The sequence below is a fragment of the Urocitellus parryii genome, chromosome 5, assembly GCF_045843805.1.
Source record: "Urocitellus parryii isolate mUroPar1 chromosome 5, mUroPar1.hap1, whole genome shotgun sequence".
NCBI lineage: Eukaryota > Metazoa > Chordata > Mammalia > Rodentia > Sciuridae > Urocitellus > Urocitellus parryii.
In genome coordinates, this window is record NC_135535.1 from 6,771,530 (window position 1) to 6,793,379 (window position 21,850).

Genomic DNA, 21,850 nt, shown 5'->3' on the forward strand with positions numbered 1-21,850 from the left:
CTGAACAGTCAAGCACTGAGTTAAAGGTGCCCCAAGGCACGGCCTCTAACAGGCAAGGGTAACAGGACACCAGAAGAAAAGGTCTAAAACTAAGAGATAAAAGGTCATAGGTATGCAAACATATTTTAATATGAAAAATTAAAAGGTCAAAAAAAGGTTTCTAAATGAAAAACAATATCTTGTCTGGTAAATTAATATTCTTGTGCTAAAATCCAAGATGAAAGAGGACAAAACTCAGGATATAAACGAACTACAAATGTTTTAGTAAGTCACGGGAGGTTTCAAGGCTGAATCTCAAAAAGTTTGTGTTTGTGATTGGATCGGTCCCCTGACCAGGAACCGAGAGCAAGGTAATGCTCCTACTTCCCGTGACCCTGCCCTTCCTGCACGGTCAGTTAGGCAGCTGATGAGGCCAGGAAAGTGACTGTGACTGTCCAGCACCCCCAAGGTCCTCTGAAGCTCCTGCGTGCTACCACTCAGTCTCTAAACTCACTGCTTTCCCAACCCGGGCCCTTTGCTCTCCACTTTATGAGGAAGAAATCTGGTGTGGGGGAGAGGCAAACACCCAGGATAACTGAAGCTGGCCAGGGTCACTCTCTGGTGCTGTTGAGGTCTTGGGACTAAAGCCTAACCCCAGCGGCCCTCAGGGGTAGAGTACCAACTGCTGTATGGGAGAAGTTTGGTGCGTGGGGCACAGGAAGGCTCAAGGTGACAGAGGGCATCTGGCTGGGGCCACTCCGATAGCCCCCAGGGCACAGATATCAACGACACGCTAAACTTCCACTGTGCCTGGACAGTCACGGGCTTTAGAGCAAGCCCTTTGTGGGCATGAAAAGAGACCTACTTCTTCCCTCTGCCACCTTCCCTCCCACACTCAGCCGACTTCACACATCCAGGAAGAGACCTGGGCTGGTTTGTGAGGTCTCCATTTGTCGGGGGTCTTTCATTAGCACAGTTATTTGAGCCTTGGTGTACTGACAGGAAGTAAAGGCTAAAACAGTGGTTCACTCTTATCTAACGAGATAATTTTGTATTTGTTAGGTTTTGTTACTTGAGGAACCTAAGTCTTAAAAAATCAGGCTTTGCACCTGTTTGAAAGTCTTAAATGATTACTTTATAATTGGTTGTGATTTAAATTATAACAATAGATACCCCAAACATACGTGACTAGGTGTATGTATACATATCTGTCTAAGCCTTACCTAAATGTTATGTAAAAGTTCATAAAATCAAAGTTTGTATAAGCTTCCCGGCAAGTTAACCCATCACTGCTCTCTCTTTTCTACAGGCCCTAGGAGGGCCACACTGTTATTTAAAGATCTGTCTGATGTCTGTTTACTGTAAGTCAATTTCTGATCATTAACACTGTGTCCTAAATGTCTAAGAGATTTAAGGCTATCCTTTAATTTTATTAACCCATACAGACATATAATTATTGTTACCATATACCCTGAATTCTAAATTTTCTCAGATTTCTATAGAAATAACAAATTGGGTTGATATTTACTCATGTCATTTAATGTTTCATAGCTGGAAAAAGTAACCTGTTGTCAGTAAGTTATATATACAATTTTGTGTTACTTGTCACACTGAAATTGAAATTTGAATACATTTTTAAAAAGATAATAAGGAGAACCTAATCTATTTAAAGGTAATATTGTAAAACATGAAAACATTTTGCCCCTTATCCACACAGAAGAAAGATACATGCTCTCTCAGCCTTTCTCTGACTCATGTTCTAAATGTAATATTATGTTAACTAATGTTCAATAGACTCCAGAAATAATATATACAAACTTTGTAAAATGACATTTAGAAAGAAACAAGGATTAACTTTAAAGCTAAAACACTTTTTCCTAAAATTTGCCAAGATCCCCACCTCACCTCAATTCAGACTCCCTCACGATACTCCATGTTAAGATAATCTCAAAGTAGATAGACCTAAGCTCATTTAAAGTTACGTTCTGAAGATTGATACTTGTTGTAAAGATTACTATAATCTCAAACAGGGTTATAATGTATAAGGCAGCCAACATTCAAGCTAGCTATTACACAAACTGAACACGTTTTTACTCTTGTTAATTTAATTTTGTATTTTCCTTGTGAACTTTATAACTGTTGCCTGTTAATGTTTTGCAGAGGTACTGCTTCAAGAACACCCAACCTGAGTTAGTTTAAGATATATCACCTACTAAAAAAATAGGATATAAGGCTAACTTCCAGTACAGATACAGACCCCAATTATTTAATTAAGGGGTAAAAGATTATAAGGTTATTTTTTAAATATTTGTTTTTTAGTTGTAGTTGGACACAATACCTTTATTTTATTTATTTATTTTTATGTGGTGCTGAGGATCGAACCCAGGGCCTCATACGTGCTAGGCAAGTGCTCTACCGCTGAGCCACAACCCCAGCCCAAGACTATAAGGTTATTGACATTAAAGTTAAAGCCCAATACTCTTACTTTAAGAATGGTAAAACTGGCTTGATGGATGTTTAACACCAAGGCTTAAAGATTAAAGTTAGGAAAAGGGGGACCAAGAAAACCAATATTGGGCTCTTGCCCTCTGAGTCAGCCTAAACCCAGGGAATGAGAGTGCTTCTCTAAGGTGCTCTACAACTCTGGGCCACATGACCTCCCAATCAGGGAGATTAATGAGACCACTGGAGAACAGACAGCCAATCCATGCCCCTGCTACAAAGAGGAGGGTCATTTGAGAAAGGAAACATCCCTGATGCTTCCAAGGGAAGCCATTTGGTCAGCGAGACCTTGACCCATCCTAGCGTAAATGGCACTAGTAGAGCTAAGAAGCTACTCTCAAGTTTCTCAAGAGTGACCTCTGTGGGAACTCAGCTGACTCTTATCAGCAGGGAGGAACAAGGTCAATTTTTAACCAACTTGGTCTTAAACACCTGGCAGGAGAGTAAAACACAGGCACACGTGGGCATTTAAAAAGAAAAACAATCATTCTTTTAAATAAAACTTAAGAGGTACACTTATGTCAGTGCCACACCCTGATGACCTCTAACTTCTCAGGACTTTTATCCTTTGCGAAGCTCATAAACTGGCCCCTATACCTTAATGTTTTTTACTTCCCAAACGGACGTTTAACCCCACAACCAAAGTCTATCCATTCCAATAACAACACACACCCGACCTAGAAGAGCCCTCCAGTTATTCCCTTACTCATAGGGCTAAAAACATCCACCAGGGTTAATACAAGAGCAGCAGAATTAGGAACCTCTATTCGCGATAAAAATAGATGGCACCAGTTATTACAGATATCCAGTAGGGCCCTGACTTAGTGCTGACTTTACATAATCAGGTGGGCTTCCTGGTGGCTATGGCCCTTCAAAATCCACAGGCCCTTGACCTTATGCTGGGGGAAAAAAGGAGGCCTATTGTAAGGGTCCTGCGAAGCGTCAGAGGAAGAGACCACACAAGAGACTGGCTTCATGCAATTGGCAAAGGGGATTTATTGATTCAGCATGCTGAGGTTCCAGGCTCACTCAGGAAGATAGAGCAGCCCAGAGCCAGAGCAGAGGTCAAGCAGAGCTTAAGTACACTTTTTGGAGAGGGCAGGGGCTTTGCATACATCAGAACAAATCATCATGAGGCGCGGGAAAATTGAACAACAACTCTGAGACCGGATTAGTACATTCATTGGCGGGAACAGTCTGGGCAGGGGTGATTGGTCACTTCTAATCGGAGTACACAAACTGATTGGTTTTTGGGCCTAAAGGACTACGTGACATACTACCCAGAATCCCAGGTTATTAAACAACCAGTGGAAACAGTGGAAATATTTACTGGGCAGTTCCAGTATTGTCCTAACAGCTACAGGGATTACAGGTTCTGGGGGTAGCAGAGGAATTTTAACAATACCTAGTCTTTCACTTTTTAACTCGGGCCCTGCAGCTTGGAAACTTTACAATGCCTGGACTTTTACACTTTAACTCAGGCTTTGCAGTTTAGAATCAGCTTAGAAATTTTACCTTTACACTATGTGTCTTTCTCCAGGAGGAATGCTGTTTTTATGTCAAAGAATCCAACATAGTTAGGGACACAGTCGAAGAACTTAAAAAAAACAAACTGGCCACAAAAATAGCTAAAAGAGACCACTCTTCTTTGGGGATGGGCCTCCTAGGGTGCTTCTGGCCCTGAATAGCCCCCCTCATTGGGCATTTTCTGATGATTCTCGTAGTCCTTGCATCCTCAACTGTCTCCAGAATTTCCTGATGGCCCAGATAAAGATTTTCACCAAACAGATGGTCAACCAAATGGTTTGGGGTAACTACACAAGACTCCAACCTGAGAGACTCCCAGAAGGTTACAGAACAATCACACCCGGAAAGTCTAAAAATCCCTAAACCCCAAGGCTCCCCACCTTTTGCCCAGAGACCTCTGCACTGCCCCTTCCCAACAGGAAGTAGTTACAGAAGACTGACCTCCAGCCCTCTATCATAATAAAACACAGAGTGGGGAATGATGGGATATCCTGGACACTAGTAACTCCACATTGGCTTTGGGACTCCATCTTGACTCGAAACTGAAACTTATCAACTTCCAAGGACAAGAAACTTAAGATACCCTGTTCCCATAACCACCGCTCCTTCCAAGGTCCTAAATACAAAATTCTGTTATTGCCTAGCCCCCTGCATTCAAGGTCAGTTCTAGCTGCTACACTGCAGGCCATGTCCGGCTTGCTCTTATTGAAAGGAAAGTGACCACAATACTTGGAGCCACCAAGAGATCTTTATTGCAGCAGTGCAAAAGAGGAGAAAAGAGAGAGAAAGAGAGCGTGGAAAGAGAGAAGAGAGAGCGAGAGAGAGGTGCTTCTGGCCCTCTCTTCCCTCCTCTTGGGCACCCCATAATGTCTGACATTCTACTTTCACACCATCCCTCAGTGGGCCCACCTTTACCCCCTTGTACCTTCCTCTCATGCATCCTTATCCCCCTGTGAGGGAGGGAGTGGGTGTGAGAGAGGGAGAGAACACAGAGAAAAAAGAGAGAGCAAGAGAGAGGGTGAGAGGGAGACAGAATGAAAGCAAGAGAAGAAAGAGAGTTCAAGAGAGGGGGTCCTGGCAGGAGGGAGTTTTTATAGCCAAAATCTGATGGGATTTCTGGGTCTGCAAGCTGCCTTGTTGGCATACAGTGATTGGATCATACAGTAGTTGCTAAGGGTGTCATCCTCTGCCTTCAGGCAGATGGCGTAAGGGTCACAAGTGGGTTTCTGTTGCACCCAAAGGCTGAGAGTCCAGTGTTCGGCCTTGAGTGGGGTTGAGTGTTCAGACTTGATGCAAACAGGTGATAAAGGACCAGACAGGGGGGTTTGAGTGCCAGGATTATCCTGCAGCTAACATTCATTCAGCCTGCCCTGCAGACAACTTAGTTCACTCTGCCCTGCACCTAACACTTATTCCTTGTTAAAGGACATAAAAACCCTATTAAGATAACTCTGTCTGCTGTGCCACTGAACTGGGCAGCCTGGCAGGCTTTTCCTGTCAATAAGGTTTGTTTTCGGAACACGAGAGTTTGTCTCTGGAGATTTCTTTGCGCATTCTGTCTTAACAAGGCCCACTAATAATTAACTCCCTCAGTGCTTATCTGGAAATGTCTTTTTTTCGTCTTCATTTGTAATGGATGGTTTTGCCACATAGTCCGGTTGACAGTCTATTCAGGCCTGTAACCTGTGATTGTGTGTCTTTGGGTCTGGCGACCTCTGATGAAAAACTGTGGCTCTCATTTAGGTTTCTGGTATGTGATGAGCCGCGTCTTCACGGCTTTTCAACTTGTCCCCTTAATACCAGCTGAGGGCATAGTGCCACTGAGGGTGCCTTGTCCTACAAAGAGCCCCGGGAACACCTGTGCACATAGCCATAGTACCAGTCCTGTGGCCTCTGGTCGAAGATGTGGCCACCAAGTCCTAGAGGTAACTAGGTGCACAGATTGGACGACAAATACCAGGGGTCTGTAGCCAGAGCGTGGAAGCCTCTGGGCACACGGGTGGTCTCCAAGTCCCTGGGACCTCTGAGCTCCACATGGACTACAAGTCCCAGGGTAAACTGGGGCAGGGGCAGGGTAACGGGAAGACTACGAGTCCCAGAAGCCTCTGGGAGGGGCGGGGCAATGAGCAGACTACGAGTCCCAGAGGCCTCTGGGAGGGGGCGGGGTCAGCGAGGGCCAGAGGCACCTCAGGCCTGTCAGCAGGCGGAGGTTTTCGCGCCTTTGAGTCGCTTGCTCTCTGCCAGCTGCACCCGTCGCCGCCAGCCCTGGCCGCCCGTCCCCTGCAGGTATGGGGCGCTGCTCTCGGATGAAGCAGCGAGATGCGAGGCGCGGCCCGGACGCTCAAGGTCAAGATCTCCGCTGTGGCGGGCGGGCGAGGGGTGCGGCCTGTGGACTCTCCCCCACCAGGCTGCGCGCTCCTCCCTCCTAGGTGGCACCCGGGAGCTCCGCCTGGTGGGGCCCTGCGCTTGGCCCGGGCGGCCCGTGCTGCCCGCCTCCTGTGCCCGACCCAGCTGGCCAGAGGAGCAAGTGGGAGCAGGAGGCGCTAGCCAGGTCTCTTGTGTCACGCCGCGGCTGTCTCCTGTTTGCTGTCAGGGTCGGAGGACCCGCGTTGGCACCCATAGAGCGGAAGGCTGAGAGTCATGGCCCACCTGATTGCCCAGGCCTCGTAGTTCGTGCGTCCCCTGTGTCCCTGCGGCCCCGGGCCTCGGGGACCCGCGGTGACTCTGCCTGACCTCCTCTGCACAGTGCACGCGGCTTATCACCTGCTCTTCCCCGTCAGAGTGTGCGGAATGTTCCCAGCTCCGGCCTCCAGCTCTGCAGCCCCCGCAGCCAACTGTGTTGCTGCCTCTCTGCGTGCCCCTAGTGCCACATGCTCAATGTTCGGTGTTTTATGGCCTCTGTCCCCAGAATATCAGCCTTATTAGGACTGAAGATCCCCATCATCACGCCTAGGATGGTGCCTGACACACCGCAGCAGCGTGGTATTTATTGGTTGAAGGAATCCGTGGGCTGTGATGCAATGAGGACAAGTCTCTGTGGCTCTGTGTTTCCAGTATTGAGGCCCCGGGTCTACGGGGGTGCCTTTGGGTTTAGCTGCTTTGATTTCACAGAGCTTCTTTCGTGTGTTTCTGTTTGGGGCCAGATTGCTGAACAAATGTTCAGCATTTTTTCTTCATATCCTTGTTTCCTGTTCTCTCTTCCTCTGAGTCCACTGTGGTGCTTGTACTGGATGCCTGAGGGCCTTCAGGTCTACTCATACTGGATGGCTTCAGGGTCTTACCTTGAATTCATTGATCCCTTCTTCTGCCTGGTCAGAGAAGGTTTGTTATGGAGTCCGTGGTTGTGTAGCCCCTCCCCACAAGTGCATCTGTGGACTGTTTGGAGGTAAGGCCTTTACAGAGATATTTCATGTAAACAAGGACATACAAGAGGGGCCAGATCCACTAGGATTAGCTTCTAAGGAGAGACAGCAGAGCTGGACCCCGCACTCACCCTGCATTCTTTGCCATATTGCAGCACAATAGGACTGTGAGCCAGGAAGAGAGACCCTGTCAGAAACTGCCCCTGCTGAAGCTTGCTCTGGGACTTTTAGCCTCTGGAATTGTGACAAAGTACATTCATGTTCTTTAAGCCACCAGTCTGTGGTGTTTAGATGTGGGCAGCCTGGCAGATGCCCACACTGCAGTGGAACCCATCGACTGGGTTTTTGTTTCCTTCATTGTAGTTTTCAGATCCATAATTTCTTTATTTTACTTTAATTTTTTAGTTGTAGATGGACACAAGACTTTTTTTAAGTTTTTATGTGGTGCTGGGGATCAGACCCAGTTCCCGCACAGCTGTCAGCTACGTATTTTCTGTTTGGTTCTTTACATGTTTTCCTTGGTGGCATTTTCTGTTTTCTCCTACATTACCCCGCCTCCTTTTCCCTTAGTCCTTTGTCCTTGGATTCTTTTAACACTTACATTCTTGTCAAAAATTCCAGTGTCTAGATTTCTGCAGGGATGGTTTCCATCACATTTTTTCCCCTCTGTGAACCAGCCATACTTTCCTGTTTCTTTCTATGTTTTGTGATTTTTTTTTTTTTTTTTTGGCACTGAGCATTGAGAGTACTTTGCCCTGACAACTCTGGAAATAGAATTCTTACCTTCCCCAGAAATTGCTCATTTTTATATCAAGCCTGGAGCTGACCGTGTGCGACCTTTTCTCTCCCAGTGCTGAGCATCATACCCAGGGCCCCAGGCGTGCCCCACCACGGACAGCACCCACCCCAGGACTTGGTGAGAACTACTTCTGCAGAACATGTATTCCTGGTTGACTGAGGTTACTGAGTTTTCTGCTCCACTATCCCTGAGTTCAGTCAGTGAACTGTAGATGATTCTTTTTCTTTTGAGGTTTACATTTTATAGGAAACGGAAGCATTTCCTTTGTAAACTGTAATTCCGGATAAGGGAAGCACTACAAATGCTGATTTCACAGTGACAGGAGGGGACCCTCGCCACTGTTTCCTTAAACAATGATTCTGATATTTAAAGGGGCAAAACAAACCCCATACAGTTTCTTCGTGTTGCATATGTGGATTCAAAGTAAAAATTCTTTCTCAAAACTCCCAAGTTCTCCCACTTTGTTGGCAGCCTCGCTCTCCAGGAGCTGTGGCCTCTGAGCACGACCATGAGCACCCAGAGCATCTGCTTCAGGAAGAGGCCTCCATCCACAGCAAGTGAAGCTGCATGTCTGCTTCCAGGATCAGTGTCTGGGCCTCCTTTTTCTGCTCCGATTATTTTACAGTCGTTTGCTGGGGGTGTGTCACTCCCCTCTTCAGGTTATCAGTGTTTCATGAAAAGCTGGGAGCCCATCTCAGAGCAGGACCAAGTTCTTTTCTGGCCACAACCTCAATGAGGCTGGCAGTGCCAGGCAAGGGGTTGAGAGGAGCTGGGGGAAGGCAGCTGTAGGCCAGGGTCACACTCCTGGCCCCACTGTGGTTGGTGCCGAGGCAGGAGCAGCACAGGAACACCAGCCAGCACCTGGCCTTTCCTGCACCGAGGCCTGCTCCACACACCTTCCCACAAAGATGGCCTTAAACGCCTGGCTCCTAAGAGGGAGAACGAGCTACTACTACCTCTGACTCTCCTGATGGGTGCTACTAGAAAAGAAATTACTAGAGCCGGGAGCTCCCCAGCCCAGGCAGAGGTCTGTGGGTCCTTCAGTGTCTGCCACCCTGCCGCAGCACAGCCTCACGTTTGTGGAGGGCAAGGTCCTCACCCACCCTGGTACCAGCCACGTGGTCCAAAAACTCAGGCCATTCTCTGCACAATAACAGGGGACTAGGTGTGTTTTCACAGACTTTGCCCTTAGCAAAGAGCCACAGCCTCTGCCTTTATCAGAGCTGCCTTGGTTGCTGTCCTGACCAGCAGGAGGCCGACTTCTGAAATGGTGGATCCCGATCGTCTTTTGCAGTCTACTGGTTATATCAGTGGAGGGGCCCATCCCCAGGTTCTCTGCCCCACCGTCCTGTTGAAGTCTCTTCCCTTTTGGGGTTGTTAACTTCTTCTCCTTCCTGGTTCCATCTACCCAGGTTGTTGACAAATAGTTAATCCATGGATTCTTCTGTATGAATATATTTTCTGCTTTGGTAGCAAAGTAGCAGAGACCGGGTAACTTATAAGCAATAGCACTTTGTTCAGCTCATGGTTCTGGAAGATGGGTGGTCCCAGAGCAAGGAGCTGATTGTAGGAGGGCCTTCATGCTGAGCCTAACATGGCGAAGGACAAGTGAGCACGTGAGGCAGAGAGAGAAAGTGGGCCGTACTTGATTTTATAACAAACATAGCCCTGTAAAAACTAGCCTACTCCTTCAGTAACTGTGATCCAACCATGACAAAGTCCTGTGATGCAGCCACTCTGAAAGGTCCCCTCTTAATACTCTTATACCAGCAATTAAACACTCCAGAGCTGCTCAGAGGCTGTCTACTGCCCAGGGGCTCACTTGGGCTGGACGCCCACACTAGAGGCCAACTGCTCTGCCAGCGCCATCACCTCTCTGACCAAACTTCATAGGTGACAACTCAAAACTTGGAGAAATCAGGGAAGGCTGGAAGACCTATGTTAGGATTAACACCAGGCCTCAGTCATCAGGTGCCAGAAGTTCGCTGATGAGAGCCAATGGGGCAGCCACCTCCCTGAGCCTCTCTGTCCCTAGAAGGCATGATCGGGCTCCTTCCCTGGTCTCTGATTACTCCTGGTGACCGGGGCCCTGTGCAGGGAGGAGGTTCCTCTCAGGCCAGGCTGGATCTAGAGGAAGGTCCTTGCCTCAGGTCCAACCCAAGGTGCCGTCCTCTGAAGCCAGGTTGGCCTGAGAGGGAATGGGCCTTGCGGAAGCAGCCTGCCCTAGGGGCAGCCATCAGCCGTGGGTAATGGGGCTGGAGTGTTTCAGTCAGCTGTTTCGCTGCTGTGACTAAAAGTAGAACGACTGTAGAGGAAAAGGTTTATTTGAGGGCTCATGGTTTCAGAGGTATTAGTCCCCAGAAGGCCAGCTGCATTTCTCAGGCTGGAGGTGAGGCTGAGCATCATGGCGGGAGACTGGGATTGAGGGAAGCAGCTCATGGTGATCCAGAAGCAGAGAAGGAGGTCTCCACTCCCCAGATACAACTGTACACCTCAAAGCCACGCCCCGATTCCCACCTCCTCCAGCCACACTCTGCCTCTTCATTACCAGTCTATTAATCCATATCAGGGGAATAATTCACTGATTGGGTTAAGACTCAGAACCTTCTTGCATTGTCTCACGTGTGAGCTTCTGGGGACACCTCACATCCAGACCACAATGGGGGCAGCAGAAAGGATGAGACCCCGATTGTAGACCCTCGTATGCCACCACACATGGAGGACCCAGGGTGGTGTGCATGGCAAGTGTGAGTGGATGGCACTGAGGAGAGGGAGGGGAGGCAAGGAAGGAGGGGCAGCGCTCAGGGGCAGGCGTGGCCACGTCTGGGGGGGGCCCTGTGAGGAGTGGAGGGCAACTCAACGCACACCTTGGTGCTGTGATGAGCCTGGGCCTCCTTCAGAGGGTAAGGAGCAGGGACAGGGGCAATTCCCTGTCTCCATACCCTCCCCTGGATGTCACCTGGAGAGGGCAGGAGGGCCAAGGACCTGGGAGGCTGCCCCTGCCCTGGCCCCTCCCTGCACCCTCTGCCTGCACAGTCAACAGAGTGTGTTGGCTCCAGGCAGAGGGCGAAGGGCAGCCTCAGCTCCTTTATAAGGGAAGGGCCCAGGCAGTCAAGTGCCCAGGGTGTAACAAGACTGTCCTCCCTGGCCCCAGGTACTAGAGTGGCCAGGAGAGCCGGGTGTGCCAGAGGAGCTCGTGAACAGCACAGCAGCCATGGGGCTGCTCACCGGGGACGCACTGTGGGCCCTGAGTGTGGCTGTGGCCGTCTTCCTGCTCCTGGTGGACCTGATGCACCGGCGCCAACGCTGGGCTGCACGCTACCCGCCAGGCCCCCTGCCACTGCCTGGGCTGGGCAACCTGCTACAGATTGACTTCCAGAACATGCCCAGCTCCTTCCAAAAGGTAAAGGAGCCAGGTTTGGTGGGGCACACCTGTGCTCCCAGCATCTCAGGTAGCTGAGGCAGGAGGATTGCAAGTTCCAGGTAGACTGAGCAATGTAGTGAGGGCTTACATCAAAATAAACAATAGAAAGGGCTGAGAATGTAACTCAGTGGTTAAGTGCCCCTGGGATTAATCCCCAATATCCTCCAACACCCAGGGTCAGGGAGAGTCTGGTGGATCACAGTGGAGGGAACCCAGGACAAAAAGAGATGGGTGGTGGGTGAAGTCAAGGTGGACCAGGAGTTGTGCAGTGAAAGGAAGCAGGCTGAGAGGTGTCCTGGGAGATGGCACGGCAGAGCCTGAGGACACTTCCAACTTTCCAAGGGCAAAGGTGTGAGAGGACAAACACCAGGGGGTGGGACTGGACTTGGCAGTGGGTTTGGGATCCAGGTGGGCAGGTATAAATTGTGTAGGCCCCAGTCCCTTGTGATTCCATCAGAAGGAAAGGTCTTGGGGATGGGGGAGGGGCCAGGGTCCTGAGCAGCACATCAGTCAGGAACTTTAGGTGGACACAGGTCAACAGAGACCACTTCAATTTTTCTGTGATGTGGGGCTTGCGCCTCACTGCTCCCCTCTGTGATCCTGTCTCCTGCTTTGTACAGTGGGCCGCTAGTGGTCACCACTGACAATATCCTGATTGGCAAGATTCTTGTTGCTGCATCCAGAAAGTTGGATCCGAACTGAGTTAGTCCACTTTACAGGGTGTGACTCCCAGCCTCATGTTCCCACATGTCAATACCAGGTCTCTTCCCCGAGTTGGGACACTGCAGAGTCCCTGGGTCTTTTGTGGTGAGGTGAAGGTCTCCAGCCCAGCAGGGAGTTCAGCTGGACAAATACGTGGCCCTTTTGCCCACAGATGCGGTTCCGCTTTGGTGACGTGTTCAGCCTGCAACTGGCCTGGAAGCCTGTCATTGTGCTCAATGGGCTGGCCGCTGTGCGGGAGGCGCTGGTGAGCCACAGCGAGTACACCTCCGACCGCCCATGGATGTCCATCTATCACCAACTGGGCTTCGGACCACGGTCTCAAGGCAAATTTCAGCAGCCGCAGATATGGAAAACTGGGGGATGGATGGGTGTGGGCGGCTGATACCTGGAAATAGGGATGAGTGACTTCACTCTACCCAGGCCCATGTGTCCACTCAGGGGTGGAAACACGGGCCTGGGTGGAGAAAAGCCCGAGATGCATATGTCCCAACTGAGTACAAGAGGGATCCTATGACATCATGGAAGGAGAAGGGTATGGACAGGTTCGGGCTTAGAAGCTGTCCCTTCCATTCTAAGGGGTGATCCTGGCAAGTTATGGGCCTGCCTGGCGCGAGCAGCGGCGCTTTTCTCTGTCCACCATGCGCAACTTTGGCCTGGGCAAGAAGTCTCTGGAGCGGTGGGTGACCGAGGAGGCCAGCTGCCTCTGTACAGCCTTTGCCAACAAGGCCGGTAGGTGATGGGCTGAGGGACACAGCAGGTATGAGATGGCCAGGCCTGGGAGGCAGGGGCCACACTCTGACTGGCCTGCCCCCTCCCAGGAAGCCCCTTTAGCCCCATGTCCCTGCTGAAGAGAGCAGTGTGCAACGTGATCTCCTCCCTCATCTATGCCCGCCGCTTCGAGTATGATGACCAGCGCTTGGCCAAGATGCTGGACCTTCTGGAGGACACACTGAAGGAGGATTCCGGCTTGTTGCCCATGGTGAGGAGTTCAGGGGACTATCCAGGGCCAGTTCTGTGCAACCAAGACTCCCAGCAGGGTTAGCATGCAGGGGCGATGGGAGAGGGCATCCTGGAGAGGACATTGTAAGAGGGAAGGCCCGGAGGTGAGCACATCTCCAACAGTAGCAGGACAGGTGGGCCAGGGTCAGAGGGCTCCAGGAGAGGAAAATGAGCCCGTGCCCGCTGTCCAGCTAACACACAAGCTCGAGATTCCCATGGCGGGCTGCTCCTTCCGGCAGCCCAGGCCAGCAGAGAGCTTGGAGGCTGGCTCTGGGGAGGGAGCTGGTCACTGGGTGGGACAGGCAGACCCGGGTCCACCCTGGAGGAGGCTGGGACCTGAGTGTGTTCCAGGATAGTGAGGAGCACAGGAAGGACCCAGGTCCCCTCTGTGGCTGTCACAGGTGCTGAATGTGTTCCCAGTGCTCCTGCGCATCCCAGGGCTGCTTGGCAAGGTCTTCCCTGCACAGAAGGCCTTCATGGCCATGGTGGATGAGCTGTTGGAGGAGCACAGGATGACCTGGGACCCAGCCCAGCCACCGAGAGACCTGACTGATGCCTTCCTGGCAGAGGTGGAGAAGGTGAGGTGGGGCTGCCTATGTCGGGCTAGGGGACCTGGGCTGAGGGTCCTGTTAGGCCCGAGAATGGGCAATATGGGGCTCCATCACTCAGCACCTGGTCTGATGGGTGTAGACTGGGAGGTCATTTGGTGACTTTCTTCCTTGGCTCCTGAGCCCACTGTGTCTGCCTCTGCACAGGCCAAGGGGAACCCTGAGAGCAGCTTCAATGATGAGAACCTGCGCATCGTGGTGCTTGACCTGTTCTCCGCAGGGATGGTGACCACAGCGACCACGCTGGCCTGGGCCCTCCTGCTCATGATCCTGCACCCAGACATGCAGCGTGAGCTGGGATGGGGAGGGAGAGCTTGGAGACAAATGGTCCCCTCATTTTAAGTGTGACATCTGTGTCTCCAAACATAAGCTGACCCAGTCCCCAATAAGAGTGATATTCTGCTAAGCTGGACACAGCCCTGAGATGGGAGAGGATCAGGGTGTAGGCCCCTGGGTGCTGACATACTGTGGGGTTTCTTGTCTGTCCAGGCTGCGTCCAACAGGAGATTGATGAAGTGATAGGGCAGGTGCGGCAGCCAGAGATGGGGGACCAGGCCCGCATGCCCTTCACCATGGCTGTGATTCACGAGGTGCAGCGTTTTGGAGACCTTGTCCCTCTAGGTGTGCCCCACTTGACAACCCGTGACATTGAGTTGCAGGGCTTCTTCATCCCCAAGGTAGGCCTGGGGCCCTCCTCCCAAGCTCTGAGTGACCAATAAGCTAGTGGCCCAGCATGGACACTGCCAGGGGAAGGAGGACTGGCATCTAGTTCCCCTGATTCCCAGTTCCCCTGGCACCACCTGGCCCAGCCTGAGTGGTCTGGGAAGCAGAGAAGCCGCCAGCCCAGCGCAGAACCACAGAGCCCAGGTTGTTGGGGGGAAGTAGATTAAAACGTACCTCAGATTGTTGTAGCAACTGCAGTGCTTGGGGACAGAGGTTAGTATGGGTGTCAACAGGGCCCTTGTCACCTGGCCCTGCCATCATGTCCACAAGGATGTTGAGAATCTGTGGCTCTGAGGGTTACTTCCAAGGGTTCAGTGTGGACCAACTAGAGTCTGCCCAGCCTGGTTCTGTGGAGGGGTCCTTATGTCCCCCATCATAGGCCCTGCTCATGGCAGGCATCTCCTCCAGGGGACGACACTCATCACCAACCTGTCGTCTGTGCTGAAGGATGAGACCGTCTGGGAGAAGCCCCTCCGCTTTCACCCTGGACACTTCCTGGATGCCCAGGGCCACTTTGTGAAGCGGGAGGCCTTCATGCCTTTCTCAGCAGGTACTTGTGGGGCCTCTCTGTCCCTCCCCAGGGCTCCTTGGAGGGGTGGAGGCCAGGGACAGGCTGACTGAGCCCAAGTCCCCCACACAGGCCGCCGTGTGTGCCTCGGGGAGCCCCTGGCCCGCATGGAGCTCTTCCTCTTCTTCACCTGCCTCCTGCAGCACTTTAGCTTCTCAGTGCCCCCTGGACAAGCCCGGCCCAGTGACTATGGTGTGTTTGGTACCATAGTGACCCCATCCCCCTACCAACTGTGTGCTGAGCCCCGCTAGAGGAGGTGCAGACTCCAACCCTGCCCCCAGATGGGGCTCTGATGTTCAATAAACCAGTCTTGTCTCTGCCACTTTGTTCTGAGATGCCCCTGGTTCTGTTGGGTCCTCAGCCACGTGTCTGAAGCCTGTTGCGACCCCTTGCCTGCAAGGAAGACGCAACTCAGGAATCTTCTTTCAGCAGTTTATTCGGGCTCTTGATATTTTTTCTAATAATCCTCGGATGCCCCTCCCAGCCTTAATAAAGCATCTCAAGCCCCAATGCGAAGCTGCCACGTGGAGCTTTCTCATAGGGTGTTGAAAAGCAATGCGCCAACTCTCCCTAAAAAGGAGTTGTTTATCACAGGCCACAGCGGAGCCAGCGCCATCTTGTAATGGCGACCATAGTCTGCAGAAATGGCTCACCACAGAAGCCAACCCTCGTCCCCTGCTTCTTTTTATCCTGCTACTTTGCTGAATCATTTTTCCTCCCCGCCCTCTTTTTTTTAAATCTCCCTTTTGTACCAGGGATTGAACCCAGGGGCACTTAGCCACTGAGCCACATCCCCAGCACTCTTTCAGCCTCTTGAGTAAATGAGGTTATAGGTATGCACCACCGTGTCTGGCTTGATGAATATTCTTTTTTTTTTTTTTTTTTTTTTTTTTTAGAGTGAGAGAGGAGAGAGAGAGAGAGATAGAGAGAGAGAATTTTTAATATTTATTTTTTAGTTCTCGGCAGACACAACATCTTTGTTGGTATGTGGTGCTGAGGATCGAACCCGGGCCGCACGCATGCCAGGCGAGCTCACTACCGCTGAGCCACATCTCCAGCCCCGTGATGAATATTCTTATCATGAATCTTTTTGGAATCTTGTCAGATATTTTTCCCATTAAGATAATCATGTGGATTTTTTTCTTTCGGCCTGTTCATGTGTGTTTACCATGATGAATTTTCACGCGGAATAAATCCCAGGAATTAATCCCACTTTGTCGTAGCATATACTTTTGTGGTACATAATTAAAATCAGTTTGCTAGGCAGCTGAGAATGTGATTCAGTGACAGAGCACTTTCCTAGCATGTCCCTAGTAGTGCACAAAGGAACAATTTAATTTGCTAAGGTGTTGAGTGTGTCTGGTGCTTGCTAGGCAGGTGCTCTACCACTGAGGTATAGCCTCTGCCCACTAGTATTTTATTGAAGCTGTCTGAATCAATATTCCTAAGGGATAGTGATCTGCAGTTTTCTTTCCTTGTAGCATTTTTGAGTGACATTGGTATCATAGAAGTTGACCCCCCATAGGCTGGGTTAGGAAATGTTTCCTACTCCTCAATTTTTCAGAAATTTTGAAAAGGATTTACATAAGTTTTGTTTTTTCACTATTTTAATTGTAGGTGTGCAAAATCCCTTTATTTATTTATTTGTACGTGTTTCTGAGGATGGAACCCAGTGCCTCCCACGTGCGAGGCACGCCCCAGCCCCAGCTCTGCATCAGTTCTCTAAACAATGGGCAGGGTCACCAGTGAAGCCGCACAGTCCTGAGCTTTTCTTCGTTGGTAGAGTTTCAATTGCTGACTCAATCTTCTCGCTAGTTAAGGACCTGCTCAGCTTTTGTTCTTCCTGCTCTAGTCTCGGTAGCCCGTGTGTCTCTGGGACTGTCCATTCCACATGGTGTGGGCAGCTGCAGGCACGAGGCTCTGTCCCGTAATTCCTTCCATCCTCTATTTCTGTGGAACCATAAGTAATGTCCCCACCTTTGGTTCTGATGTCTTCATTTTTCTCCTTACTCCTGTGGTAAATGGTCGGTCAATTTGGTTGATGTTTTTCAAGTGGTTCCATTTTCCTGGGGTTTCTCTGCTGCCACTCTGTGGTGTATTTCCTTCATCTCTCTTCTATTATTTATTCTGATGTTCAATAAACCAGTCTTGTCACTGCCACTTTGTTCTGAGATGCCCCTTTTCAAAATTTCTGAAAAATTGAGGCGTAGAAAACATTTCCTAACTCAGCCTATGAGGGGGTCAACTTGCTATGATACCAATGTCACTTGGGCAGACTACAAGTCCCTGAGGCCTTTGGGCATACGAGTGAGCTCCAGGGGGACCACAAGTGCCTCAGCACTCTGCTCAGGTGGAAGTCTTCCAGAATCTTCATCACAGCCAGGCAGGACTCGGCTCTGCCCTGCTAGCTGTGGCCGCAGGTCTTCATTTAAAAAATAAAAAAGGGAAAGATGTGGAAAGTGGTGACAGAGAATGGGAGAGCAGTGACTGAGATTGGGGTCTCTGGTGACCTCATGACTGTGGTGAGCCTGATGCCTGGGAAAGTTCCCCTTGCAAAGACACAGGATGCCTAGTTCCTCTGGCAACGCCCTGCATGAGGAGGCTCTGCGGAGGAGTCTTATCAGCTTTGGCCTTGACCCCAGGTACACAGCTCCTGGGGACAGAGTAACTGTCCTCCTAGACAATCACAGCATCACCAGCACCTCTGCTCCCCGGCCTGTCTGCTTAACAGTAACTTTAAACAATGGGCCCCTTGAGCACTCCACAAAGCTCCTGACATTGCACACTCAACTGTGGAACAGTGCCGCAGTCTGGCTGGGCACAATTAAGGAGTCACTTGTCAAAAGAAACTAACTTTATTTTTAGAACCACACATGCCAAACAAAACAGCTCCTCAGGAAAAAACCCTCAGAGCCCAACTGCCACCACCGGCTTCCCACAAGCCTCTCACCCCAACACCAGCTTCTCCACCTCCCACAATCCTCCTGTTCTTTAGGCCGATTGGCTGGGTTGTGTGGGCAGAGCCAAAGAAGTCCCCCAGTGAGCAGTTCCATGGTTTGAAAGGGCAGGGTAACAGCCCAATGAGCATCACCGCAGAGGAGCCAATCAGCTAGATGTTGCTGTGGCCGTTGTGAGCCAATCATCAGCCGGCAGCTGGAAGTTTGCTGGCAGCTGGAAGTTTTCTGGGGCCCCTTCGGCTATGGCTCTCAACATCTCCCCCTCTCTGTTTAAACAACAAGCATGTGGCTTAGGGACCGTGCCTGCCTTAGGTTGTCCAATAGTACATATGGTCCTTACCCGTTATTGGATGAGCTGACCTCAAGGCGTCAGCCTCCTGTCTTAGGTTGGTACCATTGTAATTAGATCTTACCCGTCACTGACTACCGGTCCAGCATACAGCCACACCTGTGGAGAGGTACCAGCAGGGGTGAGGTTCTTTGCCTCACCTCTGTTGGCCCCCAAATTTTAGCTGAACGATCATGACAAGCAGAAGGGAGGAAGATACACCAAGCCAATTGACGGCTCCTTTTGGAAAAATTGTACCACCAATGACATCATCAGCAAAAATACCCCAACACTACCACAAGTCGCTGCACCAACAGATAGTTCACAATGCATACAGGTGAGTTCACAATGCATACAAGTGATACATAGTCCAGGCAAGTTCTGCAAGCAGTTCAGTGATGGCTATTGCAGAAGCTGTAGATTGGTTTTATCTTTGTCTTCACCAGCACTGGGATGAAGCTAGGAATTCTGGCGATAATGGCTAAGGAAAAAATTATGTAACATTCCAGAAGGCACTAAAAGAAAACAATTTTCTTAACAATTTACATTGTCTTTACTGGCACTGGGATGAAGATAGGAATTCTAGCAATAATGGCTAAAGAAAAAATTATGTAACATTCCAGAAGGCACTAAAAGAAAACAATTTTCTTAACAATTTACATTGTCTTCACTGGCACTGGGATGAAGATAGGAATTCTGGCAATAATGGCTAAAGTAAAAATTATGTAACATTCCAGAAGGCACTAAAAGAAAACAATTTTCTTAACAATTTACATTGTCTTGAAGAGAATTATTAAATATAATGAAAAGGAAAGGTGAAAGTAAACAAACAGATCTGTTAACCTCCTTTTTTGTTCACATATTAAAACAATCCTCAACAGTTGTTTACCCAATTTAAATTAAACCATTTAAATCACGTGAATAAAAAAAATATTTGGATCCATTTTTTCATGAGCGCTCATCATATATGATATATGGACATACGTACATTCAAACATAACACAAAACACAAGTGTGCACACATAATATAATACATACAACACATAATAGTAAAGGCCTTATAACTTTTTACAGGTGAAATCTCCATTGCAATGTTTAAAAACTCTATAGTCAAAAAATATAACTGATCAGCAAAACATTAACCTAGGTCTGTATGAGCTCAAAAAACAAAATAGAACTTCATGATATGGGAAAGGGCAATAATAAAATAGATATTGAAAAAAGCATCCTGGTTCTGTTGCAGATGTAAGAATAGCCAAACTGGAGTTTTGGATATCAGCTGTTATGGATTTGAGCCAAATCATCTTCTTTTTGGTCTGTAGAAATCGCTTAAGTTAATCTCTCTGGAATCCAAATCGGCTGCTGTTCTCCCTGTGGAAACACACAAACAGACCCCCAACTCCAGACAATTACTGGGTAAGGACCTTTCCATTGTCCTGTTAGAATATCCTTCCAAAGTACCTTGGGCTTATGCACATATTTTGGACACATATGCCTTTCCGCAGCACTAAGTCCTGATGAATCCAAATTTAAAAAGTTTAGAGTAAAAAGGGTTATTTTAAGTTTATGTTTGGGGAATATATATCCCTTCCCAATTCCATCTTTGTGCTTTAATAAATACATTTTAATAGTTTGATGAGCTCTTTCAACTATGCCTTGTCCCTGTGGATTGTATGGGATTCCTGTTATATGAGTAATGCCAAATGATGAGCAAAATTGTTTAAAAGAGGTAGAAGTATAACCAGGGGCATTATCTGTTTTTAACTGTTTTGGAATGCCCACAGTGGCAAAATTTTGTAAGCAATGAGCTATAACATCTTTAGTTATTTCTCCGGCATGAAGGGAGCCCATCAAAAATCCAGAAGAAGTATCAACTGTAACATGCAAATATTTTAATTTTCCAAATTCTGGCAAGTGTGTGACATCCATCTGCCAAATATGGTTAGGTATCAATCCTCTAGGATTGATTCCAAGATTGACTTGTGGTAAAAAGGTCACACAATTTTGACATTGTTTTATTATTTGTCTAGCTTGTTCCTTAGTTATTTTAAAATGCTTTTGTAAAGTATTAGCATTGACATGGAACCTTTTATGAAAATTTATAGCTTCTTCTAGTGTAGAGAAAATATGTATGTCATGTGTAGTTTTATCTGCTAAATCATTGCCCAAACTAAGGGCTCCAGGCAATCCTGTATGTGCCCTGATATGTCCTATAAAGAATGGATCTTTTCTGTCCCAGATTAGACTTTGTATAGTGGAAAGCAAAGAGAAAACAGTAGAGGAAGGGGAAATCCTACCAGCATCTTCAAGGGATACTATAGCATTAACTATATACTGACTATCGGAAAATAAATTAAATACAGAATCTTTAAACATCACAAAAGCTTGTAATACTGCATTAAGCTCTACCTTTTGAGCTGATTGTTTGGGTACTAAAAATGTAAAAGTCTGATCAGGTGTAACTATTGCTGCTGTACCATTATTTGACCCATTGTGAATATATTTGGAGCATTCATGATAGGTGTTTTTCTTGTCATTTTTGGAAAAATTACAGGATGCAATGACCAAAAACACAATAAAGGATTAGATGGTAAGTGGTTATCAAATGAAACATTAGATTTGCACATGATTATTGCCCAAGTATTTAACTCATTAGCTAATTCATCAATTTGATTCATAGTATATGGAGTAATAATTTTATTAGGAGAAATTCCAAACACTCCCTTTGCTGCTTTTATTCCTTTGAGTATTAATTGTCCTACAGCCTCAGGATACCTAGTAAGAATAGTGTTAGGAGGATAAGATAAATGTATCCATAATAATGGACCTTCTTGCCAAAATGCTCCTGTAGGAATATTTTTTGTTGGTAGTACAATAAATAATAAAGGCAAACTTATATCAATTCTATCCAAATGCATATTTTCCATATATGTTTCAATGATTTTTAATGCCTTTCTTGCTTCAGGCGTTAACATGTGGGGTGAATTTGGATCTGATGGACCTTTTAGGATATCAAATAAAGGTCCCAACTCTCCTGTTGGTATACCTAGATAAGGCCTTATCCAATTTATGTCTCCTAATAATTTTTGAAAGTCGTTAAGTGATTTGAGTTGATCTACTCATATTTGAATTTTTGGTGGATGGACCATGGTTGAGGATAATAGAACTCCTAAATAATTAATTGGAAAATTTAATTGTACTTTATCTATTGCTATCTCTAGATTATAATTTTTAAATAAGTTTGTAAGTGTGGCATAACATTCTAGCAATGTGTTTTTAGCTTTGTGTGCTAATACATCATCCATATAGTGAAATATTTGTAGTTCAGGATTTTGATTTCTAAGTAGCTGG

At 48.1% G+C, this 21,850-nt stretch overlaps 2 protein-coding genes across 12 annotated transcripts in view; both read left to right on the top strand.

Moving 5' to 3' along the window:
* Window positions 1-6,205: 6,205 nt before the first annotated feature.
* Window positions 6,206-19,929, top strand: LOC144255134 (cytochrome P450 2D17-like). Of its 11 annotated transcripts, none has more exons than XM_077799212.1 (11): window positions 6,206-6,294; window positions 8,222-8,286; window positions 11,324-11,572; window positions 12,468-12,639; window positions 12,893-13,045; window positions 13,135-13,295; window positions 13,717-13,893; window positions 14,071-14,212; window positions 14,413-14,600; window positions 15,055-15,196; window positions 15,275-15,724. In XM_077799212.1, the coding sequence occupies exons 3-11, from the start codon at window positions 11,384-11,386 to the stop codon at window positions 15,463-15,465; spliced, it is 1,515 nt and encodes a 504-aa protein (XP_077655338.1). In that variant the 5' UTR covers window positions 6,206-6,294; window positions 8,222-8,286; window positions 11,324-11,383; the 3' UTR covers window positions 15,466-15,724. The 11 variants fall into 11 exon arrangements, with proteins under 11 accessions (XP_077655338.1, XP_077655337.1, XP_077655333.1 ...); XM_077799204.1 differs by lacking the exons at window positions 8,222-8,286; window positions 15,275-15,724 and adding exons at window positions 6,438-6,559; window positions 19,743-19,929 and having other exon boundaries at window positions 6,282-6,354; XM_077799206.1 differs by lacking the exons at window positions 8,222-8,286; window positions 15,275-15,724 and adding exons at window positions 6,438-6,559; window positions 16,171-16,421 and having other exon boundaries at window positions 6,282-6,354.
* The window catches only part of LOC144255135 (cytochrome P450 2D4-like), an 87,842-nt gene continuing 72,206 nt past the window's right edge, over window positions 6,215-21,850 (top strand). The window contains exon 1 of the mRNA XM_077799214.1: window positions 6,215-6,294. The gene's annotated coding sequence lies outside the window, so the exon portion shown is untranslated. The remainder of the gene's footprint in view (window positions 6,295-21,850) is intronic.